This window comes from Zonotrichia albicollis, unplaced genomic scaffold (genome assembly GCF_047830755.1).
Source record: "Zonotrichia albicollis isolate bZonAlb1 unplaced genomic scaffold, bZonAlb1.hap1 Scaffold_254, whole genome shotgun sequence".
NCBI classification, from domain to species: domain Eukaryota; kingdom Metazoa; phylum Chordata; class Aves; order Passeriformes; family Passerellidae; genus Zonotrichia; species Zonotrichia albicollis.
Window position 1 is genome coordinate 1,416,036 of NW_027428428.1, and position 19,187 is coordinate 1,435,222.

The window sequence follows — 19,187 nt, forward strand, 5'->3', positions numbered from 1 at the left end:
CCCACAGAGTCATAATGGTCTCTGGGTTCCATGAAGCCCCGCTGTGTCACCATGGCCCCTTGATTCCATGGGCTTCAGTGGTGCCACAATGATCCCCTTGGTTCCATGGGCTCCAGTGGTGCCACAATGATCCCCTTGGTTCCATGAGGTCCCCACAGTGTCCCAGGGATCTCCATGGGAAGGAAAGACCCCAGCCCCAGTGTTGCAGGGACAGTCACCAGAGGCCAAGGCCAGCCAGACTTGATGGTACTGGCAGATTTTGCCTGGGAGCAACCCTTGGATATTCAGAATTTTAGAGGTGGAATCCCAGTTTCAGACATGGACACCTAGAGAAGAAGGATCATGCTTTTGATAGGAAGGAAAGCACGGAACACTGGTGTTTGAGGGGCAGATGAAAGGCAGCCATCAGAGGCCTAGGCCAGCCAGACCTCTCTGTCATGGTAGCTTTTGTCTGAAAGCAACTCTTGGATATAGGGATTTTGGGAGGTGAAATCCCATTTTTGGTCATTTCTGCACAGATAAGAAGGACTGTTCAGTGCCATAGGAAGGAAAACACTATGCCCCAGTGTTTGGAAAGTAGGTGAGAGGCAGCTCCAAAGAGGCCAGGGGCAGCCAGACCTGTCTGTCCTGGCAGTTTTAACTTGGGAGCAATTCTTGGATGTACAGAGTTTTGGAGGTAGAATGGCAGGTTTGGCCATGGGCACCTGGTCAAGATGGATGGGTTTTTTCCTATAGGAAAGAAAAGTGAAAAGTCCAAGTGTTTTGGAAGATGAGGGGTGGCCAACCTTAGGCCAAGGGCAGCCAGACCTGTCTCTCTTGGCACCTTTCATCTAGGGGATATCCGTGGACATTGGGCATTTTGGAGGTGGAACATCAATTTTGGCAATGAGCACCTGAGGAAGAGGTGTTGAGGAAGAAGAGTTCTTTTTATTAGGAAGGAAAGCACAGAGCCCCAGTGTTTCAGAGGCAGATGAGTGCCAGCCCTCAGGAAGCCAAGGCCAGCCAGACTTGTCAGTACTGGCAGCTTTTGTCTGGAAGGTGTCCTTGGATATAGGGAATTCCAGAGGCAGTTTCCCAATTTTGGCCATGGGCACCTGGTTGAGATGGATGTTTTTTTTTCCTAAGCAAGAAAAGCACATGGTCCCAGGGTTTCAAAGGCAGATGAGAGGTGGCCCCTGGGTGGCCAAGGCAGGCAGACCTGTCTCTTCTGGATTCTTTGATTTTGGATTCTTTGATCATGGGGAAACTTTTACAGCATCTTCTCTGCTGGAACCAGATGGGGTGCACCTCTCTGTTAAGGGCAAAAGGTTTTTAGCTCATGAACTGGCAGACCTCATTGAGAGAGCTTTAAACTAGGTTTTAAGGGGGAAGGGGAACCAGCTGAGCTATCTGGAAACAGGCCCAAGAATTGCAAGGCTGAGTTAGGGGTGAAGTCAGTAGCCCAGATGAGGTGCATGTATACCAATGCACGCAGCTTGGGCAACAAACAAGAAGAGCTGGAGGCCATGGTGCAACTGCCGAGCTGTGATGTAGTTAGTTGCCTATTGGAATATGAATCCCAATATTACCAGTTAGATTGTGCCTGGGCCAGTCTGACCCTCGCTGCTGAGCCAAAGGCGGCATCTGTGGTGGATCACCCCAGAGACACCTTTAGCTTGCTGATGGTTTCAGCTGGGCACTAAACAAGTCCAGGCTTGTTAGGGACTCCGTTTACCTTAGGAAGAAGACTTCAGGCGAAGGTGAAGAGAAAAAAGGAGAGATTCTGCCGGAGGGTTATATGCAGTGGTTTATTCCATGGTTACAGAGGTCTGAATCTTGGGAAGACCTCCAACAGAATCGCGAGCACATGGCCTGCTTCACCCTTTAAGCTCAGAGGGAGGGGAGGGGACAGGTGAGCCACCAACCAGGTGGGGGGGGCGGGGTCTGAAGGGACGAGGGACACCTAGACAGGCCAATGACCTCTGGGCCTGAGGGGCATCCTTTGAATTTGACCAACCACACGACGCCTTTGCTGGAATGTTAAGCCTGATTGACAGGACTCACTCAGCAAGGGGGCGAGGGGGGAAGGGAGGGTTTTGGCACACCTGGGAAGGGACCCGGGACCCGGAAGTCTAAAACAGGACATTACAACACACTACAACAGTTGCCATCACGGAAACATGGTGGGACGACTCACATAACTGGAGTACTGCACTGGATGGATACAAGCTCTTCAGGAGAGACAGGAAAGGAAGAAGAGGGTGAGGGGTAGCCCTTTATATTAAGCAAAATTTTGATGCCATTGAAATTGAAACTAAGGAAGATTGAGTTGAATGTCTATGGGTAAGAATAAAGGGGAAGGCCAACAAGGCTGACACCATACTGGGAGTCTGTTATCGTCCACCCAACCAGGAAGAAGAGGTAGATCACTTATTCTATAAGCAGCTAGGTAATGTTTCAAGATCATCAGCCCTTGTTCTTGTGGGTGACTTCAACCTACCAGACATCTACTGGGAACTTAATACGGCAATAAAGAGGCAGTCCAGGAAATTCTTAGAATGTATGGAGGACAACTTTTTTTTGCAGCTGGTGGGTGAACTCACCAGGGGAGGGACTATGTTAGATCTGCTGTTTGCAAACAGAGATGGGCTGGTGGGAGATGTGGTGGTTGGAGGTCACTTGGGGCAGAGTGATCACGAAATAATAGAGTTCTCAATATTTGGTGAAGTCAGGAAGAGCACCAGTAAAACTCTTGCTTTAGACTTCCGGAGGGCAGACTTTGGCCTGTTTAGGAGACTTATTCAGAGCGTCCCTTGGGAAGCAGTCCTAAAAAACAAAGGAGTTCAGGAAGGGTGGGCATACCTCAAAACAGAGATCTTGAGGGCACAGGAACAGACCATCCCTGTGTGCCAAAAGATCAGTCAACGGGGTAAACATCCAGCCTGGCTGGGCAAGGAGATTTTGGAGGAACTTAAGAATAAAAAGAGGATGTATCAGCATTGGAAGAAGGGTCAGGTCTCTAAGGAAGTATTCAAGAAGGCTGCTAGAGCATGCAGAAAAAAATTAAGGAGGCCAAAGCTCAGTTTGAACTTAGAATGGCAACTTCTGTAAAGGATAATAAAAAATGTTTTTACAAATACATTAATGGTAGAAGGAAAGACCAGCCTCTGTTCTTTATTGGACAAAGGAGGGAACTTAGTACCTGAAGATAAGGAAAAGGCAGAAGTGCTTAATGCCTATTTTGCCTCAGTTTTTAGTGGGAAGATGACTTGCCCTCAAGACACCTGCCCACCTGGGCTGGTTGATGGTGACAGGGAGCAGAATGGTCCCCCCATTACCCAAGAGGAGGCAGTCATAGAACTACTGAAATGCTTGGATGTTCATAAATCTATGGGACCAGACGGGATCCACCCCAGAGTAATGAGAGAGCTGGCAAATGAGCTTGCAAAGCCACTCTCCATCATTTACTAACAGTCCTGGCTCACTGGTGAGGTTCCGGATAACTGGAAGCTGGCCAGTGTGATACCCATTCACAAAAAAGGTGCAAAGGAGGATCCTGGTAATTATAGACCAGTCAGCCTGACCTCACTACCTGGCAAAACAGAGTTTATATTAAGCGCCATCACGCAAAATTTACAACATGGCCAGGGTATCAGACCCAGCCAGCATGGATTTAGGAGAGGTAGGTCATGTTTGACCAACCTGGTCACCTTTTATTACCAGGTAACCCGCCTAGTGGATGCAGGGAAGGCTGTAGATGTTGTCTACTTGGATTTCAGCAAGGCCTTTGACACTGTCTCCCACAACATACTCCTAGACAAGCTGGCAGCCCGTGGCCTGGACAGGAGCACTCTTTGCTGGGTTCAGAACTGACTGCATGGCCAAGCTCAGAGAGTGATGGTGAATGGTGCTGCATCCAGCTGGTGGCCAGTCACCAGTGGTGTCCCTCAGGGGTCTGTGCTGGGGCCAGTTCTGTTTAATATTTTTATTGATGACATGGATGAGGGTGTAGAGTCTTTCATTAGCAAATTTGCAGGACACTAAGCTGGGAGCGTGTGTTGATCTGTTAGAGGGAGGGAGGGCTTTGCAGAGGGATTTGGAACGGTTGGATGGATGGGCAGAATCTAATGGGATGAAGTTCAATAAGTCCAAGTGCCGAGTCCTGCACTTTGGCCACATTCCCTGCAACGATATAAGCTAGGAACGGTGTGGCTGGACAGTGCTCAGGAGGAAAGGGACCTGAGGGTGCTGGTTGACAGTCAGCTGAACATGAGCCAGCAGTGTGCCCAGGTGGCCAAGAAGGCCAATGGCATCCTGGCCAGTATCAGGAATAGTTTGGCCAGCAGGAGCAGGGAGGTCATTCTTCCCCTGTACTCAGCACTGGTGAGGCCTCACCTGGAGTATTGCGTCCAGTTCTGGGCCCCTCAGTTTAGGAGGGATGTTGAGATGCTTGAGCGTGTCCAAAGGAGAGCAACGAGGCTGGTGAGGGGCTTGGAGCACAAGCCATATGAAGAACGACTGAGGGAGCTGGGGTTGTTCAGCCTGGAGAAAAGGACACTCAGGGGTGACCTTATCACTCTCTTCAACTTCCTGAAGGGTGGCTGTGATGAGCTGGGGGTTGGTCTCTTTCTCTGGGCAACAACAGACAGAACAAGAGAACACAGTCTCTAGCTGCGCCAAGGGAGATACAGGCTAGAATTAAGGAGGAAGTATTTTACAGAAAGAGTGGTCAAATACTGGAATCATCTACCCAGGGAGGTGGTAGAGTCACCATCCCTCAAAGAGTTTAAAAAAAGACTGGATGTGGCACTTGGTGCCATGATTTAGTTGAGATGTTAGAACATGGGTTGGACTCGATGATCTTAAAGGTCTCTTCCAACCTAGAATTTCTGTGATTCTGTGATTCTGGCAGATTTCATCTGAGAACAATCTGTGCATATAAGGAAATTTAGAGGAGGAATACCAATTTTGGCCGTGGTCCCCTAGAGGAGAAGGACAGTCCTCTCCCTTAGGAAGGAAAGCCAAGAGCCCCAGTGCTTCAGGGGCTGATGAGAAGCAACCCTCGACATGCCAAGGTCAACCAGACCTGTCAGGTGATTGCCAGGAGGCCCAGTCAGCCAGACCTGTTCCATGTTCCCTTGGTTTCATGGGACCCCACAGTGTCACAATGGTCTTCTTGGTTCCATGAGGCCCTGCAGTGTCACAGTGTTCCCCTTACTCCTGCAGTGTCACAATGGTCCCGTGCTTCCATGGGGCCTTGCAATGTCACAATGGCTTTGTGGTTCCACAAAGCTCTGATGTGTCACCATGGCCCCTGGGCTCCATGTGCCCTCGCTGTGTCACAGTGGCTCCTCTGTGACACTACGGGCTCCACAAGGTCACCATGGACCATTGGTGCCATGGGGCTCCTGAGTTTCACAATGGTCTCCTTGTTTCCATGAGGCCCCACAGCGTCCCACTGGCCCCTTGGTTCCACGGGCCCCAACAGTGCCACAATGGTCCCCTTGGTTCCACAACTTCCCACAGTGTCCCACTGGCCCCTTGGTTCCATGAGGATCTGCAGTGTCACACAGGTTTATGACATTTGTCCTTGCTGCCCCTCACATCCCACTGCCCCACAAACAGCCCTGAGCCACCCGTGAGGGACAGGCCCTGCTGTTCCAGGCTGGGCTCAGGGCTTGGCCTTTCTGTTCCCCCAGCCAGCCCAGGCCTTGCTCAGCATTGCAGTTCCCTGCTCAGAGCCTTTGGCTCCCTGCAATCCTGGCCTCAAGGATCTGCTCTCAGCAGTCCCTGGGGAGCCTTTGGCAGTCCCTGCCCTCAGTGGGGCCCAGTGATGCTCCAAGGGACTTGGAGTTTTGCTCCTGACTCCTTCAGCAGCTTCTTCAGCTTTCTCTCAGTGCCTGAGCGTCCTGGACTCAGCCCCAAATCCACTGTGGGGATCATCAAAATACAGAAAGCCCTCAGGAGCTCTTTTCAACCCCTTGTGCAATTCTCACCCTTTGGCTCAGCCTTTGTGTCCCCTCGAGGTGCTTGCAGAGCTGTTGGGGACAGGGCAGGAGCGGGACAGCCCTAGCTGACAACCAGCTCTGCTAAGGACAAATCAGAAACTTTGATAACAGTGGGATTCTAAGTCACTGAGACTAAATTTAAATGGGCTAATTCAACAGAATTGCTAATACTTCTGAATTAGACATTACACCCTCGCTACTATCAAGAAGCAATATTCTCTCTGCAACATAAGCTTTTCATTCCTTGAAAGTTCTGAAATGGAAAATTAGGAAATAGCCAGTGATGCCTTTGTTATTGCTGCTGCAGACATGGAAATGGATTTTCTTTCAGCCTACCCAGCTGGCCCTCTACACTCTACTACTGCTGGCCAAGCTCACAGCTTGCTCTACAATTCTTAAGCACCAGGAACATGAAATGTTCCTTTCTCACTCACCTCAGGATCAGCGCCTCTGAATACACGGATCATGTGATCTGGAGTGGGCAAGGGAAATGAACAAGTGCTGTGAGAAAACTGCCTGGGCTGCTGAATCCCACAGAAGAGAAGAAGTCAACCCAAACAGAGAGTATTTTTCTTTATCAACATCCCTCCAGGTGACATAGTGCTTTCACACAGCCAGCAAGAGATCAGGACAATAATCTTGGTTGTGCCTGCACTTTGGCCTGTCTAGTCAGTAAATGAACACAAACATGATCAAGAAAATGCAAATTGTTCAACACTCAATGCTTCTGTTCTGTCCAACAGATAAAGCAGCTTTTGTTCTCTTGTCTTTCAGGTACTTTTTAAAAAAAAAAAGAAGTTGCATGCACTTATTCCCTTTAAGTTGCTGAAAACAGTCACCCAGAAAAGCTTGCCCCAAATCCCCCTGAGCTGTGGCAGTTCTATTGTGTAACAGCACAGCAGCAGCTCCAGGCTCAGGAGCAGACACTCAGTGCTTTGGCGTTTGCACTTCACTGCAAAGGGAATCACTATTTTAGCGCTCAGTCAAGAGTCAAAATGGACAGTCAAATCCTTTCATTACAAAATTTAGAATAAAAGAAGCTTTCCTTGAGTTCTGGGGAGAACTATAAAGTCTTTAGAAGTCTGCATTTTGGAAGTTGTCCTGCTTCTCCCAGCAAATTGAGGAAATGACAGACTCTGCTGCCACAGACTCTCCTGTGGAGGGAACGGAAGCCCTGCAGCTTCCCCTGCAAATGCTGCCCCTGTGGCTACAGACACCCCCATTTAGCTGAACCTCTTGACAGGAGCTTTACCAAACCAGTGGCATCCTAATGCTCTTTCTCTTTCAAAATCAACTCAGTCGCCAAGAAAGAGCAGGAAGACATAAAAAAGCCAGGTTAGGTTACACTTTAACCGATGCAGAAGGGAAACCTCTACTTACGGGTGAAGTGTGTCACGTAATACATGAAGAAAGAAATGCCATACACAGCAAAAGCTGCTGTGGCCAGACGGTGAAACATTGTCATTTTTGAAAGTTAGGTAAATAATAGAAAAAACAAGGCTCTTGTCAGTGGGCAGCTGCCCACTGACAAATTCCCCAACCAGGAGGGTTCTCCTGATGTGAGCAAGTGCTAGGACTGCTCTGACACTCAGGCCTTCCGTGCACCAAGGCAACCTTCTGATGTCACTACGACAATGTGGCAACCATGCCCTGACATCACAAAGTAAACACTCCATGTTGGTCTGTGAGTTTATGCAAAGCAATAACCAACCTTCCCTACAGCAAATACAAAAGAGCCTGGGAAGTTCTTCTCTGTCACAAAGCAGCACAAATTCCCCTCATGGGCCAAACCCTGTTGTTCAGGGGATCCAAGGGGAACTCCAAGAGTGCCCCAAGCACCTACAGTCTGTACCACAGCTGAGCACTCAGATGGGACCCAAGCAAAGGAAACCAGACCAAGAAAATGGCCCAAAGCATTGTACAGAACCAGGAGAGAAAGCACTATTGGCATAGCAGCTGAAGTAATTCCTAACAAATCACCCCATATATCTGCATGTTCATAGGATGTTCCCAGGGCTGCTTTGTATGTACATCTCTTCCTCTGCTCTGCCTTTCTTCCCCTTTGGCAGCAGTCGAACTGGCAGCACCTGCCCGCCAGCAGCAGCTGCTCCAAGCTGGGAACGCCACTGGCGGTGCTGATTTCCAGAGGCTTCTGTGTGCCAGGGGAAGGCAAGGCAGGAGCGGGTTGAACGGTGTTGGAGCTGCTGCTGCTCTGTGCCAGAGACCCCCGGCTGGGCAGAGCACGGTGCCCACTGCGCTGCGGGCTCCTTCTGCTGCCACAGCTGGGCACACCTGGCAACAAGGCATGACACCTTGTGGGCAAGCCAAGGGGTTTCTGGGGCTGCACTGCTTTGCACACACCCAGCACACCTGCAGCACAGAACCTTGGTCCCCCAAAAGGTAAACAAGATGGAAACAGCTGGAAAATATTTCATTTCAACCATTCTTTATGCTTCAATAGAAATGACCAAAATGCAAGTTACTGAGCAGGGCCCAATCCACACTGCCAGCTCAGTGTGAGAAAAGAGGCATTACTTTATTTCAGTGCTGGGTGTGTGAGGAATCACTTCCCTAAACCATGCACACCCAGGTGTTAGTATCCATGGAACTAAGACATTACTTTCAATACTTTTATTCATTACTTTACTCAAACTCACAGGCTAAACATTCTCACAAAATATTTGACATGTTTAAATCACTTCCCCAAAATTACTGACATTTAGAGTAGGGGTCTCTTGAGGGTCTCTGGTGGTCATGAGGTGAACATCCCATTCCTCAAATTCTCCTTCCATGGTTAAGAGCCTTCTTCTCCTTGAATGCATTGCAGCTACCTCCTCAGTAGGCCCACTGTCTTTATTCTCAAGGCTAAGACATCCACTTGCACACATTAACCACTGGTGTGAGGGAAGGTATGACTAAGCACTGCCTGTTAAAGCTTAACAAATTCACAATTTGTTGCAGGTCAACACTTCCCCATTATCTCTCGTTCCTTCTCTGGGAACCAAACACAAGCATTTTGTGATCACTGAGCCCAAGGCTGCCTCCAACCCTCCTCCAGCAGCCCTTCTCTCCTCACAAACAGCAGGCCCAGCAGTGCCTTCCCTCACTGGCTCAGTCACCAGCTGTGTCAGGAGTTCTCTGTCACACACTCCAGGACCATCCTGGACTGTTTGCTCTCCGCTGCACTCTGTTGCCAGCAGACATCCCTACCCTGTTCCGTGCCCCTTGCAGAACCCTGCACCTGCTGTCCATGGGCACCTGGAAGGGCAGGCACTCACAGCAGAGATGCACCAGCTGCACTGGGCAGGAACCAAAACCCTCTGGCGGCGCAGCTGCTGGCCTGGGTCTGGCACAGCTCTGCACGCCCCACTCCTCACGGGCTCTGGGCTGGAAATGCAATTGCACTTTCTGCCTCATGGAGAAATACCAGGGCTGCACAAACAACGGCCAGCAGGCCACATCCCAAAGGCACTCCAGCATGGAGTTGAGATGGAAGAAGACCCTTCTCCAATTCCTAACCATACCAAAACCACCATCATTGGGACTTTTAATCTTCTGAATGTAGAGTTGATACACAGGGTGAAAAAGGAATCTTCCAATGGAGTTGAAGTTTGGTAGAGTTTTTTTCCTGAGTCCTACTCAGACTGGTGATTTGAAAATTTATTTGAAAATATTTTTTAAAAGGCTGTGCAGTCATATGGTTTTGTTCTAATACCAAAATGGCTAGATGAAATGTACTGGCATTTTAATTACATCCAAACTGATTAGTCTGTAAAAGCTTTCCTGCAGAATAGCCACTAAACAAGAAATTAAAATTTGTGGACTGCTGACTTTGCAAATTTCTACTAAACTTATCAGACAATGAGGCATTTTTAGTCAGATCATAGAGCAAATTAATTCCTATGGATAACTTGATTTGGATAAACCTGTTGATTTCAAATTAAAACTGCTAGCACGTACTAAGTGGAAATCTGAATACTCACTTCTATGAGCTCTGAATTATAAGATAGTCATTGTTTGCCATATTAACCAAAATTAACACTCTGGCTATTTTTTTTTACTTACAGCCAGCTCTTCAACACTCTTTGTAACACCAGAACGAGAGTTTGTAGCAATGTGAACCATGGGTTGGTGGAGCATTGCTGAAGGCTCCTATGCCAGCACTAAGTGTTCACATTTACCATGGCATCACTTCTTGCCTTTAATTCCAAGCTACAGCTCAGTTCCTGCAGTATAGATTCACACTTGTAGTCTGTATTTACAGCTCATTCTTACTTCCCTGTCCAGAAAAAAATCATGCTTGGATCTCAAATCAAAATAAAACGAGGAGAGAGTCAGGTTCTGGATAGGTATAGCAAGAACTAAGAGATTTTTTTGCAGACATGTTGAAAAGTTGTTTGTAGATGCTGCAAAAATGGCAAATTAAAGACTTGCACTCTAACTTGCAAGCTGAGGTTTGCCTATTCTTTCTGGACTCATTTCTTGAGGCCAGACACTGAACCTAATCAGTAAGAAAACCAAAACCACAGGAGTAGTTTGGAGAATATTGCTGTCATGATGCTTTTTGCCTAAAAGTTCTGGCCATCATCCAATTGGAGTAATCAGAGGAGATCAAAGCCATCATACTGTGCCTGTGCACACAATTCCTTCCCAGGAGTAATCCATGAAGCAACGCTGACAAACCCACACCAGCAGCTGTTGCCACACAGTCATGAAGCAGAGAATATGTATTTCTGCTACACTTGGACAGCTGAAGTTGCCTCTGCTGAGCTAATTTTAGTGACTGCTCACCACAGATGAGACCTTGTGGTCAGTCCCCAACAAGTCAGGGCAGTTAATATTCTGAATGAATGAAGTGAGTCTAGCAATACATAGACCATGGAGCCTGAGGAAAGCCAGCAGCTGGGGGAGATTTAATTTGTTTCTGTGTCTTTCTTTTTACTAATTGATTGTAGTCAATTATTTAAAGAATGGAAACTTTTGGCATACCATTGGCTGGAAAGTTGGTCAATCTTCCATTCATGACTCCTCCGAAAGCATCACCCCAGTGTTTTTATCAGTAGCTCTTCCATCATCATGGCTCACACAGCATTTCCTGCAGCTCTTCCTGGAGCCAGGGAAAGGCACCAGGAGAAGGGGGAGAAAGCTGTGTGCAGAGGCTGTGTCAGCTACAGAGACATTTGTTTCCTCTGATTTGACTGAATGGCTGCAGGAACCTTGCTGGCCCTGCTGGCGGGGTGGCCTTTTGCAGGGCTGGGCAGAGTTTGGGGCCCAGGATCCCTCCTCTCGGTGGGACATCAGGGTGAGCAGCCCCTGTCCCAGGCAGGAGCAGAGGTTCTGTGGCTCTGCCCTGGGCACAGGGACCTGCCACTGCCATGAGCTCCGGCCGCGGCTCCTCTGGGGCAGCTCCTGCTCTGCAGTGATGATGGGCACAGCTGGGGGTGGCTGCAGTGGAGGGGGGCTTCCAGTGGGCTCTGTTGGTCTGCCACACTGGAGCCAGCAGAGCTTCTGGAAGGAGTCTCCTCTTGTGAGCTGCTGGAGCTGGAGCTGGCACTGGCCACAGAGCCGCTGTGTTCATCCCTGACAGGAGCAGAGCACAGCAGCCTCTGGGCCTCCTTGCTGCACGATGGCAGTGAGGAGGCCATGGACCAGAGGTTCAGTATGGATGACTCAGTTTCCTGATAAACTGCGCTAAGAAAACCCTGCATCCCTCCTGCCAGATCTAAGCCACTACAAGAAATCTGTTGGCACTTTGGGAACTCAGAATTGTTTGCATTTTGAACAATTGTCCTATGAGTGCTTTTGATTGGTTTTGTAATTTTGTGTTGATTCAGTTGATCCTTCAGAGAAGCTTTCCTAATAATATAAAACATGGGGAATTGTGGAGACCCTGGGGGGGGGGGGGGGCATTCCCTGGTCTAGGGAGACACAAGAAGCTTCCCTCAAAAAGCTGTTAGACCCCATTGGCTCCTTCCCCTGTTCCCGTATCTGCTCCTGTGTTCCTGAGCCACACCTTCTCTATTCCCTGATTGGCCCCCTATCTTTGTACTGCCCCGAGATCAGGGTCAGCCCCCAGGCCCCTGTGGAGACAAAGTGAGACCCTCTGTGTGTGGGTGCTGGGACCTGAACATCTCCCTGCACAGCTGAATAAAACATCTGTGGAGATTATAAAAAGGTCCTTTTTGCTTCTTTACCCTGGACTATGCTAGCAGCAATTCAGACTGCTACAGAGGAGAAGCTGCAGTACTGGCACCAAGATTTTGGCAACTTGACCATAGGCACAGAGGGTGTTCAGGATGCTGCTCTAGGAATTCCTTAACCAGCCATCTCTGGTGCTGGCATATTCCCTCCAGCTTCTGGTGCAGCCAGGGCCACCTTTGGTCCAGCAGATGACATTGTTATTTGAAAAATTCGGCCCACTCCTTGGGCAGGAGGCCATCCACAGGCTCTGGTCCTGCAGCCCCTGCTCAGCTGGGGACAGTGTTCCCTGTGGGGAAGATGGAGCAGCCATCACAGGGTCTGAGGGGCTGTTTTCAGCAAGGTGGCCAGGCTCTGTCTCTGCTGGACTCTAGCAATTGTTTGGGAGAGCTGATGGCACATTGTATGTACTCCTGTTCATCCTACTCAGAAAACCTGACAGCTTCTATCATTTTCCTGCAGAGTGGGCACGATGGATTTCTCATTGCCCACTGCAGGATGCAGCCCAGGCAGAACTGGTGGTGACAGGGCAGAGAAGAATTCACATCCTTCTTAGTGACCTGGCAGGTGGGGCAGCTCCATTCTGTCCCCATGGCCATGTCTGTCTGTCCCAGCAGCAGGGAAGAGCTGAGCACCATGAGCTGCTCTCATCAGCAATCTTGCTTGACCAGAGCCCAAGCTCCAGCCAGAGTTCTCCAGGCTCTGTCAGTGCCCAAATAGAAGCAGAAAGGGATGTTGTATCACAATCCATTCCTTGGTGAAGGAGGTCCATAACAGTCTCAAGAGGCACCTCAGACACTCAACAGTCAAGGATGTAACATTTGGACAGGACACAGATGGCAGTTCATGGCTGGGAGAGCGTTCGTAGGCATATCCAAGGACAAATTTCCCAGGAACTCTCCACAGCTCTGGGATCTGCCCATCAGCTCTGTCAGAAGCTTCAGCAGAACAACCAAAGTCCTAAAAAGCAGTTCCCAGACAGTTTTCCTACCATCCTGCCTGAGTAGCCCGGTTGCTTGCTGCAAAACACTCTTTTTCTTCTCTTCCCCAATGCCCTGTGGACACTTGCAGCCAAAATAAAAAGCTCCTGGCCCTCTGTGTGATGTGATAATACAGTTTTTATATTTCCATGCTGGGATGAAAGAAAGCTGTGCTGTGGGTCAGGAGAGGCCAGGACCCACTTGTCCTTCCCGCAGGCTGAGGTGGTCCCAGCAGACATCCTGTTGCTTTTTGGGGAATGTGTGAGGGGGAGTGGAGGGGGAAACAGAGAGGCTGAGATCATAGAGTGGAAACTCAGCTCCAGAGTGGCAGTGCAGACTCTCCCTGCTGAATGCCTGCTGGGGCTGGCAAAGAAGGAAAATGCCCCAATAACAGCCCAGTGGCACTGTGTCTCAGGGACAGGTACAGGGAGGTGACAACAAACAGCAGCATGGCCCGGTCTCACAGCTTCTAGGAAGCAGTGACAGAGGGGCCTCATGTGCCAGAGATTTCAGCAAGGCTGTCTTCTCAAATGGCCACTCTGAAACCCCTCTCTTTGCCTCTTGGGTTTGTGAATGCTTTTGACAGCCACAGCATCCTGGGGCAACGCGTTCCACAATTTCATTAAGCACTCCTTGAAAAGCACCTCCCATTGTTCAACTGAGCTGCCAGCCTGGTCATTTCAGAGGGTGCTGCCTTGGTGGAGAGAAAAATCAATCTTCTGCCTTTCAGGGAGCTGAAGGAGAAGGGACTCTTCACCATCCAACACCTGGCAGGGTCACTTTCAGAGGTCCTGCTTTGTAGACTTGGTGAGGTTTGCTTGGCAGTTACCAGCAAGGTGACAACATTGTTCTCAGTTGTCCCCCATACTTCATACACAGTGTGTAGAGTAGGTATGTGCTTGTTCATCTCCATGTGTGCTCAGGGTCTGCCTTCATTTCTGGTTTTACACCTGAGATTTCTAGTGTTTGTCAGCTATCTGTGGGATCTGTGGGCACATGCAGCTGTATTTACTGGCAGGTCAGGTATCTGACACTCATCTTTGAGTGTGGAGCCTTCATAATGCAATGTGCAAATGCAGAAACTGAGACACTAATGATGGTATTTACCAGAGTCCCAGTCGCTGCCCAAGCTGTAATTCAAGACTGTAAATTATTCTGTAGACCTGAGCCTGTGTTTTCTGTTTCCTGGCTGAGTGCTTCAACTGCTGGTGTTGCTTTTTTGAACAGGAGCACCTGACTCTTTTATCTTTATGACTTTTGCCTTCATGATTTGAAAGCAGCTCTTTATTTGTTTTCTAGTAAAAGGGCCTAAAATCAAAGCTGTGGACATTTTAGAAGGGTTAAGAAGAACACTTAATGAAATTTTTTATTTTAGGCCCGCAGAGATCAGGTCTGAGGCCAGAAATTGGTGCCAGAGTAAGTGCCTTTCTGTGCTTGTGCTCTCCTGCTCTTCCTGTCCTTGTATGCTCCTCTGGACACAATGGGATGTGTTGTCATTTCCTGGGACTTCTGTTGAAGGCAGCTGTTTTTTTTTCCAAGGTGATTCTTATGCTTCCCCTCATGGCTTCCCCAGGTGACCAACCTCCATTTCCAAGGTGTCCTGCTCTGCCACTGTCACGCTGGGAGAGCTCTTTGTGACCTTGAAGAAGGACATGGACTCTGAGGTGGATGAGGTTGCTCGGCTCCTTCTCCAGATGGTGTCCAGCTCCCCAGAATTTGTTCAGAAAGCAGCCAGTCAGACCCTGGGACTCCTGCACGAGCAATGACTGCTTTCATGGACATGGGAGCCAAGTAGGTTCTTCTTCTTTTAGTGATATTCTTCACCTTCATGTGTGTGGGAGGGAGAAGGGATGAGAGAGAGAATGGGAATTCTGGGAGGGAAGGGTCCTGTATCCTGCATGTTCTGGGAACTCAGTGACTTGATTCTCTGAACAACCTCACTTCTTCCCTCTTGTTGCCTATTTCTGCCCTCCTGCAGCCCATTAGTTCTCAGAATCACAGAAGTGCAGAATATGGGGAGTTGGAAGGGGCCCATCAGGACCATCGAGTCCAGCTCCTGGTCTTGCCCAGAACAGCCCAAGGGTCACACCAAGTGCCTGAGATTGTTGTCCAAATGCTCCTTCAACCCTGTCAGGCTTGGTGCTGTGACCTCTGCCCTGGGGAGCCTGTTCCAGTGCCCAGCCACCCTCTGGGTGAAAAACCCTTTTTCCTGATATCCAAACTAAAGCTCCTCTGACTCAGCTTCCTGCTGCTTCCTGGAGTTCTCCCAGTCTGTCAGATTTTCCTAGATGTGGTGATCAGTGGGGAAGGGAAAGTGCCTGCAAAGGCCAAGGATAGAGCCTTGTGCTTTTGTGGGCAGAGGGACAATTGCAATTGCAGCTGTGAGCAGTGTTTGGTATTTTACAGTGCTAACCACAGAGGCCCTGGGAAAACCATGTCTCCTCATGATGCCATTAACTTGAGAAATGAGTAGGGTCCTTGCCCCCATGGAGCACATGGGGGACAATCTGCTGGGTGTGGCACAGCCTGCACAGCAGGTGCAGCTCCTGCCAAAGGAGTCTTGTATGACTGTCCTGGCCTTAGAGCTCTGCTTTCTATTCAAACTGATGTTTCGTGTTAGCCTTGAGATGATGAATCACTTTACAGGCACCTTCACAGGCTGACTGCCATGGGACAGTTGAATCAAATGCTGCCTTAAATGTTGGTGCTGGGCCTGATAGTTCCCAAGAGACACTCTCTAGAACAGGACAGCCTGGCTAAACTGCCTGCCACCCTTTCCTCAGCTTTGCAATAGGGTAAAACATTCAGATGCATCCATTGCCAAGCCCCACAGAAGAAATAGGCTGCATTGCTGGATATTCTGTAACTTCATAGCCCACAACGTGTTTTCCCTGCATTTGTTGTTTTCCAAAGTTCTGCAGATTTGGGGATACATGGGTGAAAAGAGCCTCAATCCTGCTGCAGGTCTCTGTGGTGTGCATCTGCCCCTGCTCTCTCCATTGCCCTTCCTACTCATGGCATGGGGGGCCTGAAGCAGCTCCAGATGGAGGACAAGGTGAAGGGCAGTCATGGCTCAGCCTCACACAGAGGTGAGGGGGGAGCTGGGCCAGTCTCTGCTGGCAGGAAGGGTCTGGTGGCAGCCCAGAGAGGCTGTGCACATTGCCAGGGAACAGCTGTGCCCTGCACGTGCCCCTGCAAGGAGCTGTGCTGCTGCCAGTGCCCCTGGAGCTGTGGGGCTGCTGAGCTGTGGGGCAGGCAGAGGAGCAGGAGGGTGCATGTGCAGCTGAGCCATTCCTGGAGAGCACAGGGCTCTGGGCTCCCTGCTGTCCCAGGGCAGCCCAGAGGCCAGGCTGTGCCTGTGCCAGCTCTGGGCAAGTGGCTCAGGGTTTGCCCCGGCCTGCCTCAGTGTCTGCCAGCAGGAGCGTGTTTCCCTTTGCAGCTGTTTAGACATTTCCAGGAAATGTGTCCCATTAAATAGGGAGCTTCAGCTGCTTTAGGTTTGCATGGCGGCCTCTGTTAAACTTTGTGTCTTCACTTTGCAGATCTGACTGGTTACAGTCTTACTGAGAAGTTTTCTCTGGACACTTCCGATGTTCCCTCACCCACAAAGTCCTCTCCTCCCATCCAGAAGAGCTCTCTGTCCTCCAAGCTCAGGAAGAAGCTGCCGCCTGTATGAAGAGTGCTTGAAGAATAGGATTGATGCGTTAGGCTTGATAGTTACAGCTGTACATATGTTCTGATCTTTAGATGTAGTTTTGAATTAATGTGTTTTGATTCTGTCTTTAAGTTTTAATGACATATTTTTAATTGTATATATTTCATTTTGATCAGTAAAAAAGTAAATAAATAAATAAAATTTAAATAAACCAAGAGGAGAATGTGAGACCAGGACCTGCTAGCCCAGAGATTATGGGAGTGCAGCTCACTCAGTGTGCCAGTGTCTCACCACATCCTTTCCTCACTGGGCCTCTCCTCTTCCTCTTTGGCCATCTTTTCTTTGTGTCATTTGTGCTGCTGCTCTTTGTTACTTGGCATTACAACAGGGTCACCTGTTGACCTGTTTGGGGGACAGTGAATCCAAAAGATCCTGTCTAGTCAAAGGTTTTCTACCCAGGTGTGTTCTGTGCTCACCAAAGGCCTGAGCAAAGAAACCAAGAGAAGTGTGCCCAAATCCCAAAGCTTTGCTCCTTTGCAATCCCTCACAGATCTGGCTCACAGGTGTCTTCAATCACAATTCCATAGGTAAGAAGAGGTCATGTATTTCACTGGGAAAAGATGCACTGCTTTGGCAAAGTCACCTCTATGTGTATTTACCCGGGACAGCATTGCAGCTGTGTTGTTTGCGCCTTGTTTGCAGAATGATGAGTGCACTGTGAGGCCAATAACAAGTGACGAGGGTTCCTCCAATCTGCACTGCAGCGTGGGTGCCATTCAGCCCAGAGCTAGGGGATCATTTGTTCCCATGGACCAGTGCTTGCCAGTGGAATGAATTCCTGCACAGCTGGAAGAAGCAATTCTGGATTCAGCTCCAGCTGTTGGTGGGCTGCATGATCATTGACAATGCTGCCTTTCCAGAAATTATTCTGCAGTTTCCTTTCATAGTCATTTGAAGCTTTTAAACTTCACATTTCAATTTGCTTTGCCTTAGGGAAAAACACTTCTGGGCCCAGTGCAAACTGTAACCTTTTGACAGCAAAGTCCTCATGGTTGCCAGCTTCTGATGTTACACAATGTCACCTGGCTGCCTGTGTTTGCTTAGCTCTGGGTCTAGTCCCGGCCTAGTAAAGCCCAGGCAGGGTGGCACACTGCAGGGAAAACTGGTCCATGAGCTTATGGGGTTGGCATCAGCAGCAGAGTGAATGTGCCCTTTGGGGATTCCTCTGGAGACAAAATTAGGGACCTACCCCATGCCACAATATTCTCTTAGATCTTTCTAAAATATCCTAGAAAAGGTTGTGAAACTTCACATCTCCTTGCACACCCACAGTTTGAAGAGGGGGATTTTTGTCCCTCCTCAAAGTCATTGCTCTTGCACATCAGAAACATGAACATCCACCAACAGGAATGATGCATTGTCCTGCTGCTGCTGCTGCAGAGGACTGGGCAGTGCAGACCTGGGTATTACCAATACGAGCACTTAATCAGCATTTCATGCTCCTTCAAGCTGTCCAGATCTCAGGGCTTTTTGTTTCAAAGCAGCCACTGCACCTCTAGGGAAGGTGGCTTCATCTCTAGGGAAGAACAGGAAATGGGAAACTGCGACTGCCAGCCTTGCAGGAATGTGGGGGAAAACCTGAAGTGTCTGCATCAAAAGATGAATGGGAAAAGTGTAATTGTCAAAGCAAACGCTTCGTTAGGATAGCAGGAGCAGTTCTTTACTGCATGCTTGCATGAAGATCATTTGGGATCTCCTTTTTTTGTCTCATGCAGAAAAGGAGCTCTTAATAATACCACGCCACTTAAACCAGATTGGGATGCAGCTCTGTAGTGGTTCACAATGAAGCAGACTGCCTGCTTTGTCACTGCCAGCCTGGTGAGCCTGCGAGGGGCTGTAGTGCATCCCATGCCTGTTTTGCCTCCAAGCAGAGCTTGGTTTTCCTCATTAGTGTGGAGTAATTACAAGAGTAATAAAATGGACAATTAAACTGGCCACTTTGGAGGATATGCTCATGCTTTCGCATGTCAGTCCTGTACCTCATGCTCCCATGGCTTGTTACTCATCATAAAGTATTTTAACAAAAAAACCTCAGCTCTCATGTTATATCTGAATAAAATTGCACAAGATCATCAAGAATTCTGCTGTCAGGAACAAGACAAGAGCCTTTCAGCACTCACTTGCAGCTGTCCAGGATTGCTGCAGCCCGTTGTAAAAGCTGCTGGAGACAGAGTGTTTGGAGTTGGTTTGGGCCTTTATGAAAGATCTGTGGAGCAGTGTGCAGGGCTCTCCTGGCAGGAAACTGTTTGTCCAAGCCCAGGGACACGGTGCCGGCAGGAGCGGAGCGGCCCCGCTCCCAGCCCGAGA

General features: G+C 49.1%; 1 protein-coding gene across 1 annotated transcript in view; it reads right to left on the reverse strand.

The window, feature by feature from the left end:
* Positions 1 to 18,864, reverse strand: part of LOC141727790 (serine/threonine-protein kinase pim-1-like) — a 78,715-nt gene extending 59,851 nt beyond the window's left edge. The window contains exon 1 of the mRNA XM_074534078.1: positions 18,860 to 18,864. Coding sequence (XP_074390179.1) covers positions 18,860 to 18,864 — 5 coding nt within the window. The remainder of the gene's footprint in view (positions 1 to 18,859) is intronic.
* Between the last annotated feature and the right edge of the window lie 323 nt (positions 18,865 to 19,187).